Source organism: Triplophysa dalaica, chromosome 15, assembly GCF_015846415.1.
Source record: "Triplophysa dalaica isolate WHDGS20190420 chromosome 15, ASM1584641v1, whole genome shotgun sequence".
Lineage (NCBI taxonomy): Eukaryota > Metazoa > Chordata > Actinopteri > Cypriniformes > Nemacheilidae > Triplophysa > Triplophysa dalaica.
The window spans coordinates 19,390,868-19,402,247 of NC_079556.1; the positions used below are offsets into that span (position 1 = coordinate 19,390,868).

The 11,380-nt window shown below is 37.1% G+C and overlaps 1 protein-coding gene across 1 annotated transcript in view; it reads right to left on the minus strand.

Moving 5' to 3' along the window:
• The window catches only part of ralgapa2 (Ral GTPase activating protein catalytic subunit alpha 2), a 102,055-nt gene extending 91,298 nt beyond the window's left edge, over window positions 1–10,757 (minus strand). Inside the window, 1 exon segment of the mRNA XM_056767081.1 lies at window positions 10,223–10,757. Coding sequence (XP_056623059.1) covers window positions 10,223–10,328 — 106 coding nt within the window. The 5' untranslated portion in view covers window positions 10,329–10,757.
• Between the last annotated feature and the right edge of the window lie 623 nt (window positions 10,758–11,380).

Here is an 11,380-nt window from a genome sequence, read left to right on the forward strand (position 1 = left end):
CACTAAAATTATTTGTTATACCGTTCCCAAGGTATGAGCTCTTATTTAAGTCTCATCAAAGATGGAACGTTGAGGAACACTATTTTTTGTTTATGCTTAATTTGTTGTTTACTCATCTGCATTTAATTTATATATATATATATGCAAGCATGTAATGGCACTTTTCCATTGCTTGGTACCATCAGGTTTAGTTAGACTCGGCTTGGTACAGCTCATTTCACTTAGGCTCACTTTGCTTTTCCACAGCAGTTTAGTAGCAATCCGAAGTGGGTGGGGATTATAAATTTATCGTCATGGTTGCGCTGCCTCTACTGCCATAGCATCATTGTGAATGCGACAAACACACGCACAACACAGGAGTAATGGACCATATCGATTTGGATGGCAGTAAAACGTTATACTGCTGAAATACAAGAGAGTTTGTGAAATTTTACAGCGAAGAGCAGACAACAATCATTTGGTTTGCTCGACTGGGCACGAGGGTAAGCTAATGTAGCATCTAGCATTGCATGGTGTCATAATTCCACCTCACCTTGTCAGGTATTTCTTGGTCTAGAGGTGGAATCATACAGGATCCTCTGTTTCATGTGGGGAGAGACGTTTTGACCTTGTGGCTTTCAATACTCTCCCCGAGTCTCGTCTGTGTCCCCGCCCTTTCAGTCTCGTTAGCCTTCCCTTAGTGTTTGATATGTGTCACCTGTTCCCTATTAATTATCGTGTTTGTTCCCCATAAAGAGTCCTCATGTTTCTTTGTCCTGTGCTCGTGCATTGTACTTGTACCTGTTGGTCCTTCTGTCAGGAAACTCTGGGTGAGACATGGCATGGGAACCCAATATGCAGGCAGAGACAGGCAGGACGAGATAGTAGGGGTAAACACGGGAATTTAATAACAAAGAACACTACAACAAAAGGCAAAACAAAAACCCACGAGGGGGAAAACAGGACAGGCTAATATATAAACTTCAACAAGGACTAGGACACTGACTTACAACTAAACTAAGAAAAACACTTGATACAAACACTAAACTGACACTGACACTTACTATACACGAGGGAACAGGAACAAGGTAACAAGCATATGGCAACAAGGCATTCACAGGAACAGACTCTAACACAGCAAAAAGCAAAACAACTGCAAGGACCAACAGGTATAAGTACAATGCACGAGCACAGGACAAAGAAACATGAGGACTCTTTATGGGGAACAAACACGATAATTAATAGGGACCAGGTGACACATATCAAACACTAAGGGAAGGCTAACGAGACTGAAAGGGCGGGGACACAGACGAGTATTGAAAGCCACAAGGTCAAAACGTCTCTCCCCACATGAAACAGAGGATCCTGTATGATTCCACCTCTAGACCAGGAAATACCTGACAAGGTGAGTTAGAATTATGACACATGGAGGGTATATCGGTACGGTATGCTTGAACCTCAACCGAGGTGTTACTAAAAACGTATCATGTACTAGGTACTTAACCCAGTGGAAAACCCCCCAAAAGAGAGCTGTACCATGCCGTACCATGCAGTACTATGCAGTGCAAAGCAGTGCAAAAGCGCCATAAGTTACTAGAAATGCATGTAAAAAAACTACTAGAAACGGGTGCCATGCATTCGAAAGCTTTGGGAACCACTGATTTAAACTGACATACACTACATGTTTACTACTGTTCCAAAATGTCTTTGTGTTGCTTCAAAATAAAATATACTTTGTCCAATGTATTTTACGCAGACATTTAAAAGAACATATTTAGGGATGTAATTGTAATACCGTCATACTGCAAAACCGTTACGATTTGGCTTCTCATACCCTCAAAATATCAGCGGTTCCAAGTAAGCAACTGACCAATCAGAATAAATTCATCCTTTTTTATCACTTAGGGTTCTCAATGGGAATTTAACTGGACTTGTGATAGGGTCCTGACAGGCCTTTTGTTTATTTCAACTGATGTCAATATACCAGCAGAGAATGACATTATGTGAGCTGAAACATGTGTACTTGCCCTCTGGACATCAGGAGCTGGAATGTATCTGCAACAGCCTATTAAGTTAATTGAGAAAATGATAGAGGGAGCAGCTTCTGACCAAATTGTGACAGGGGTTAATAACAAATCCATGGCTTTCAGTTGGACCTCAACCCATATGAATGAAGAGGGCAGTAAAGATATGGTTTGCTCTAACACAGCAAGCGGCAGTCTTGGAACGGCCTCAACATTCGAGACGCAGATAATCAATTCATCATCCTCAGCGGGACAGACAGCTTTTATTACAATGCCAAACAGAGGCAATCCCTCGAACTCCAGAACGACCTACGGAGATGCTGAAAGCATCAGAAAACATGTTGAGCTGCGAGTTTCATTCATAAAGCTTCACCTGCAGGACAGCGGGGGGTGAAGAACGGAGCTCTGCCACATGAATATGCTCAATAACAAAAGCCTGTTAGCAAGCTGATGAATAAAACAATAACAGCACAATATAACAGGCCTGTTTGTTTGCTGCAATGTGCATTTTAGGATTCTCAAAAATTGGCTCAGACGTCCAAATTGTGTCAAATGTGGTAGGGATGCTCATTTTGGTTCATTTCCCTAACCGAGAACCAACACTCCTTATCCGAACATTAACCATTAACTGCTAAGATTTTAATATTAAATTGGAATTCAATAAAAACACATGCTGCATGCCTGCATCTCATTTCAGCAGCATTAAGAATAGATCAACAACAGAACCTGCATTCACATATTATCACATTTCCACGAAGTGGCATCATTTTGGACAGTTGAGGAAACCTCAAATAATTGAAATCCAATGCATAAAATAAACAAGCAAGAAAATAACAACAAATTATGACAAAATTAAAACAGAAGAACCGGCAAAGTTTTTACCGCCAGAAAGTTTTTTCATCAAATAAAATAGCAAGCCTACCTGAATCCCATGATTGGATAGTTTTTATTTAATAAAGCATCATGTTTACATGTTGTGGGGACAATATTTGCTTTGTTAAGCTTTATTTCACTGCGGTTAAGACACGCTGAGAAGACATGGAATGCAATGGCGCGTTGTGAGCGTGATTGTTGCCTATATTCATTTTAAACAACGAACTTGAGCTTGTGCAAGGCTGCCAGTGACGCACTCCATTTGGAGGAGTAAAGCCATGATAAATGTGGCTTTAACAATCAGATGGCTTACACCTGTCCAGTTTTGTCAAGTGGTTTGCGTGATCGGATTTTAATCTGTCTCGAAAATGTTTCGGAGGGCATTTACACCTAGTCGCATGCGTCTGCATGCTCTGCGAGTTAACAATTGTTTAGCAAAATTTTCTTTCACCATACAGAATAAAAGTTAATAGTTATTTAAATAACTTATTATTAAAATATTATTATTAAAAAATATTATGAATATTATTTAACTTTCCCTTTTAAATCGTTTAACTGAAATGCACCGATATGTAAACGATAACCTATAATTATTTAACACTGGAAGCCGATGTTTGATATATTGGCCGATATACAGTATCTAAACATTAATATTACATCTTCTGAGACTGAAACAAAAGCCAAAATGTGGAGAGCTGCTTTTATATGAAAACATTCCTGTACCATGTAGGCATGTACCAAGCCTACTTTACACTAATTAAAGATTCTTTAACTTTTAAACTTTTCTGGTATGTTTATTCAATAAACAAGTTACATATGTTCTTCCAGAGCAACCCAGAAAAGTGTTTTTAATAGCCACATGTTTAACATGTGTCAAGACAGAAAGCATTCAGACAGCAATCAGCCTTAAAAAAATATATGCTTTTGATCCTATCGTTTACACATTCATAAATATCTACATACTGTGCCTACATTACTAATGTACCAATGTGAATGATCATGCAGAACGACAGTATTGTACTTTTTTTTTTAGTTGTGCAGCTGAAGTGGTTTAACCTGAGAAAATGATTCATCATTTATCGGCTTTATTTTATCGGCCTAAATTTCGTCTGATACCAATAACACTCAAAATGACCATTTATCGGCCAATACCGATATGGACAATAATATATTGTGCATCCCTAGTATTAATCGATAAAAAATTACAATGAGTTAATCGTTAAATGATCAATATGAACATCCCTTATATGTGGCATTTTAAAAGAATTCTTATAATTGTTTTACTTATGTATCTACCTTATCTCAACCTCTAATAAGCATGTAGGGTAAATGTATCGCCTTTACCATAAGGCCAAAATGTCCTGCAGGTTTCTTTGTTTTTATTACACCAATGAATATGACCAAAACAGAACACAATTTAATAGGAAATTGCACAGAATTGAACAGAACAAACCAAAAAAGGAGCACATAAAACAAATGCAATGTTTGTTATGGTTTCCAAGTCATTACAGATAATAATTCAAAACAGCATTATTCGTAATAACAATGAATTTAATGTAGTCCTGATTTTTTGCAAAATATTAACCCTTCATAGGAGAGGGAAGTGAACTTTTTATTTTCAAACAAAGCTTGGGTCATCTCAATTTCAACTATGGAATTTGTTTACAAAGTTACTGCTAGAGTCACTTTTAGGAGCAACCAAGACCCATTGTTCCTGCCAAAGTGAATCTTTTTGCTAGTTGACATTTAATCTTTCTTACATTGAAGCCTCACAGCCGACAGTAGCCTCTATTATACGAGTAAAGTCACCTGTGCAGCATGTCTGTGTGGAATAATGGATAGGAGTGGCACTACAGCCTGCTGAGCAGGAACAGGAGGGGCACTCCACTCCCTCTGTTCCTCCTGCATACCAATCCCCAAAAAGAACTTATTATGACATTACAATTATTACAACTGTCATGAAAGTGGCAACAGCAGAAGGGTGGGACTCCAATTTTTTATAAATGTCACCAAACCAGTGCAACGTTCCCTTTCTCAATGGACCTGCCAATGTTCACCTTATCGACTTCAAAATCACAAGACGAACTTGAAAATCATAATCTGAAACAGCATCAGTTTGGGTGATTTTTTCAGTTCTATTATTGTGGTATTGTTTTATCAAATTTAGACTTATCTGACCCCTAAACAGCATGAAAGCTAAGTGAATTGTGGTTAGGAACATTACATATTGAAATGGCCGTACGTTAACTTTTTTGCACATAGGTGCTATAGAGGCTTAAAGTGTTGTAGCACAGGGAAACTAGTTGTAGCATAAGTATAAAGAAGTGAAACATGTTAAAGTGTGCAACTCATTAACACGTACAAATGCAGAATAAGCAGAGGACATATTTAAATAGTAGGATTCTGCTTACGTGATTCCTTACACATTTCCCATACCGCGCAGATCATAGGGTTCTAGATAAATGGACTCAATGAAGGCGGAAAACAGGCGGCTCTGTCTAATGCATCTGTCAAACTGTATCGCACCCGTGCTACACTATAACATTTTTCGTAGCACGTATGTCGCACTGTCCAGCCCTGAATTGTTTCACAAACATTTAACAGAGTTTCAATGGTAAATGTTTGCAAAGGATATTTGAAGTCTTGAGACTGATGGCTGGATTCCTGTACAGCTCTGTTTTTAACCAAACAGCTCAAGGTTCAAAGTGACCTCAGACGGGACCTGGCCAGATGATGATTTGACTCATTCAAACTCACATGCAAAAACAGGTCTCATGTAAATAGGTTTCTATTAGCTTCCTGGTAATCCGATGTCTGGATAAAGGTGCTATATCTGTAGAAGATAAAAATATCATCATCATCAGTTCTCCAATGCTGCGTACACACTGCAACAATTCAGGAGTGACAACTGCATTTAAATGCAGGAGGGAATTCACTGAACGATCGTTCCATGTTTGTACGGAACAGGAGTTACTCCCGAATTTTAATCGCAGCAGGAAGGAAACATGAATCCCAAGAGTTTAACCTGCTTGGTATGTTGGATTTCGGTAAAGATTGGTTATGTTCCACATTTTGAGCTAAAGTACCGCTAAGAGAGATGCTGTGATTTGATTGTCATCGAAGGTCGCTTCACCTGCCATGTGCTCTTATTTATAAACGTTTCATGTTTGTTAATCATTCATAAAGCTATAGTATAGAAACTTATCGTTAACAAAGCTGATAGCTAGGTGTAGCGTTTTTTATTGGTCTAATAAAATATGTCAATTTTTTTGGTTTATTTTGGGCTTATCCCTATTTGCTGACTTTTCAACTTAAATATCTGGCAACACTGTCACTTTACCGCTGGTCTAGTCTCGCGTAGCCAGACCTTCATACTTTTGACTACTTTTTTGGTTAAGGCCTGCTCAAGATTACATTTGACTGAGTAAAACAACCAGTTACTTTTCATTTTGTGGCGGGTTATGTTTAGTTACATGGAAATACACAGTAAAAGACTGGTCTACATTCACAAAAGTGTCAAAAGTAAACAACGTTTAGCTCGATGTTTATGCCGTAAACGTCGCATTCGACATGCTGAAATGTTTCCAAGAAAGTGCGGCTTATGTGTGGCTGAGACTACCGCAAGTTTTAGCGGTTTTAGCAACTTGCCCCGTTTCAAATCATCTTTCAACCTTAAGGTCTTGATCTAGATCGATGACCAGGTCTGATAACCTCCATTTTTTTTAATCTGACCGTATCTTTTGTACTATTGTATGTGTTACACAAAAACACTCACTTTCTTCTCTTCTTCTCTTACCTGAAATTAAATTTCACATTGGACAAAGTGTATCTGAATCACAGCTTCCAATGTCTTCCCTGCAGCAACAAAATGTGTTGGTAGGTAATATGAAAACAGCAACTTCTTAAAAATCTAATTCTGCGAACTAGCTACATATGATCCCCCACAATACAATACACTGACAAATACACTTTGGTCTGAGCAAATAGCACAATAAATACACAAAACTTTTTCAATGTCCTCCTTGGCAAGATAAACACAAAATGTTACCTGAAACTTTGGAGCTAATTTATTTTATTAAATGGTTGAAGCTCCTTGGGTTGGGTGAACTGGCTCAGAAAACCGCAGAACAGAGGCTTGAACTGTATTCAGCATTATACCGGTTAATAACACATAGCTTATATAATCCAAATTATTGACTAGTTACATGACAATTTAGAGGTTATGACCTACAACAACATCTAGTAGACAAAATAATTCATTAAACACGGGAGGGTAAATAATAGCTTAATTGTTAATAATTACTCTGCAGGAAGGTATCTTTGTGAACAGATTTTTACCAAAATGGAAAATGCATTTGCATCATCAGTCAACAATGTCGCAAAACTCCCTGCGTGCATCAAAAAATGTTGATTGTTTGCTTTAAGCATGGCAATATGTATGAAAATAAAAATAAAAATATATGAATAAATTCTTAATCAGTTCTCAGTCAAGATCACTCAAAACAAAGCACTGTGTTTCAACATTATTGTTTGGCTGACTGAAGTAAATTAACTGCCAGAGTAAATACATATCAAGATATAAATTGGATGTTGTCAAAAGTTTGCTAGATTTTTACTATTTCCATAAAGGCTAATTGAGGTTGTTAATCTATGCAAGATAATATATTTGTTTGCAATTTATGATGAATGAGGCCTTTAGACTATCAGTGTGCATTAACACAACAAAGAAAACAGCAAACACAAGGTGAGTACGTTTACATTCTCAACACTGGATTAAATTTACAGCATCGTACCAAAAGTAAACAGCACTCTCTGGACAAACAGCATAATGTACAGCATGTGTCGATCAGACACTATCCAATAGAATGGGTCATCTCGTAACCCGGACTGTCGACTGTTGGTCCTGTCTCAGTGATATCGGCTGTGGGGGTTGGCTGTGTGTGATCAGGTGATGCTGTAATTACCAAACTCAACCAGGCATGACCAGTGACTGCATGCACAGCAACCATAACAAAGCCACAGCTAAAAACACACCTCTACCACATCTAAGATAGAAAAATCCAGTTCGATTCAGTAAACAGTGTTTGCCGCCAACAAACACAGAGGAACCAACTGCAACAATATATTGTTTAAAACTAAGAAGGTGAATTTACTAATTCCTGCACCACCAAACTAGAGAAGAAACAGGATGGTCAACAGAATCGCACAGGAATTATTAGCTATTTTATGAGTTGGCTAATTCATATTAATTTGTACAGCCATATTTGTACGATTTGCTTTTGTGATAGTATCGTAAAGGTTAGGTCTTCAAGTATTACATTTTCCAAATTATCGTATGTTTTGTACGATTCAAGGCGTTCAAATTTATACAAATTTGTCACTTTGTAAAATAGTTATGAATTCCTGTGAGATCAGGCGAGGGTTATCTTGTTGAGATGAGAGGGAAATAGCTAATATAATCTTCGATTTGAAAGAGACTAATGGATTTCGAAGGTTCTGGCGTGCTCTGCTTAAACATGCTAAGTCCAACGATAACTGTTATCGAGATAAAACTATAAGGTACACAGATAAAAAATAAAAGGTTATTTTGCACAACGATTTTTTAAATATCTACCAGGGTCCTAGACAGACTATTTGACTAGTCATTAATTATTTTTTTATGTACGCTATGAGCTTATATGCTAAATTAGTTGTCTACATCATGGAGGTCTGCTGGCAGTGGCAACAGTATAACAAAGCTGACACTTAAGCAAGTAAAACAACACCTGTGAAGTTTTGCTTGAACAAATTTGGGAATGCGTGATTTAGCCTATTAAGGCCCGATTCACACTAAAATTCAGATAAAATTGGTCTCTAATGTCCTTTCTCTTTAGTGTCCATCACTCATCCCCATTTCCTGTCTACACAGGAAACAGCCGGTAAGAGGAAATCCTTTTTTCCTTTTATAAAAACACTGCACCATGTCACATTGCTGCCGGGTGAGAGTACATGGAGATCCTAACAACAGCTGATGGCAAAACAGACCGGTTTTATCCAGCTCAAAACTTACAGCCTAGTAAAAACACCAGGAAGTTCGAGACAGGTCCCTTTGTGACCTGTGACCTCTGCTCACTTGTCTTGACATTGAAACACAAATGAGTCAGCATAATAAGGACTGATAAACTACTCACACAAAGTCAGAACTCAACCAGACTCCTTTGAATGTCATTGAGATATGCCTTATAATAAAATACTAGAATAAATAGGCTTTCTCATTACAGTTTCAAGGTTGTTAAGACTAAACAAACAAACATTTTGGGCATCATGGCAGTTTCTGATGTGCAAAACGCTGGCAGAATTGTGTTTTTTTATTTTAGGGCAATTAATAAAATAAGTGAAATTTATAAAAACCATCACACATAATATACCTGCATTACTATCTACATCCCAAAATAAAACATTTGTTTAGTTTGAGATAGAGATCCACATGGACCGAAACAACACAACATTATGTGAATAAACGATCAAGTAACAGTTTGCACTGTCAAGTCTAATATTTTTAATAAATGAACACATTATTCAGTTTTCTTACTTACTCTCACGTGTCAGTTTGTTATAATATTATATAGATAACATGCAGATACATGAGCCTGTTTGCTGCTATGCACATTGACACAAGTAAGGTCTATTGCTAGATTAATTATAAAATGAATGTAATGTTTATTCTATATTTGCGATCTATAGTTATACTCTGCATATCAGTCTGTTGAAATATACTGTGTGTAACGTTATATTCAAACACATATTAGTCTGTCATGTCATTATATAACCTGTGTATATTTACACATACACACCAGCCTGTCAGGTGTGTTGTTATGTATTCTGTGTATATTCACTCATATTAGATCTGTTATATATTCACACACATTTACCAATAAGATCATTTATTATGTCTACACATAAATTAGTCTGTCAGGTCTGATGTTGTTCTATATTTTCATGATTATTCGCAATACATACATAACAGTCTGTCAGGTCAACTGGCATATATTATATGCATATTAACAAATATATCAGTCTGTTAGGTCTCTTGTTATATATTCTGTTAATATATTTACACGTACACACAGACATCAGTCTGTCAGTCTGTTGTTGATGTAGCCCGATAAGCTAGCTAACGCTAGTAATTCAATTTATACATTATCGATCACAAATATCGCCCGGCACATATTACAGGCCGTTGTTTATACATCACATGAACGTCTCTAAGACATTTAAATCAAAGACAGGGATGATTTTATTAGGACAAACCCGCGCTGAAGGTAATGTGTTTCTGAACGCTCCAGTCCTGTCAGAGACTCACTCACCTAACAGCGCGCGCAGATGCTTCAAGCGCGTGAAAACATCCTTCTTTGGGTCCAGAACTTTCTGTGTAGATTTCTTGACGTCTCCATAACCCCTTCGAGTGAACATTCCGCTGTAAAAGGCGATTTTGTGGCCGGGTTTTACCTTCCTTTCACCATTCAGACCCGTGTGTCTCTGTGTGTGTGTATATGTGTATGAAGAATAGCAGCCGCCTCACTGACTGACCGACCGACCGGGGCGCCAGATGCTCGTGAAATAATCCCCACAGTCATCGAAGGCAAACTCCCGTGTTTAGTTTATAACAATCACATGAACTATTGCATAAATAAGATAATATTGTTGTCAGCCAAAAATCTAAGTTACAAAAGAAAAAACTTAAATGTGAAAAAACGACTAAATAACGAAAAAGCAGGTTTGGTTTCGGACTGCACCGAATCGATGTGTCTCCAGCGAAGAATAATGTATTATGGAAAACATGTTATATTTAAAATATAAATTGTGTATAATTATATTATGTAAGTTTCACAAATTTTAATATTGACAACAGATTTTTACAGAAACACATAAAGGGGTCTTGCAAAAATTTGGCAACACGTTACCGTTTGTGGGTGTGTAATTACGGAAGCAACCATAAAAGATTCAGATGTTGATGATGAGGAACATGATGATGATGATAATTAATATTAATATCACTATTATTTTTTTATGCACAATTTTAAACATTATCCAGTTGATATCTTTACAGCCTATGTTTTTATCATTTATTTGATCTTTTTAATTATGCTTCACATTTTCTAGTCGTAATGTGCCATTATATAACACTGCAATTCTACTTTCATAATAAAAGCAAGCTATGATTAAGTCAATGCGTTATCTTACGATCTCTAATGACATTTATCATGTGTGGTGTTACATGGACTGTACTTCAGCGCCATCTGGTGTTTCATTTTTATACTGCGTTCATACACATTTACCCACACTATACGCATTCGCTCGAGGTGTAATAATAATAATACGCTTATTATTATGTTTAATAAATGTACACTAACGTTGAAACACGTTCTGGTCAACCATATCTCTCACAAAATTAAAAAAACTACTTAAAACCCTTCCCTTCTGTGAATACTTGACATACAAATGAAAAACCGAAACACTAACCC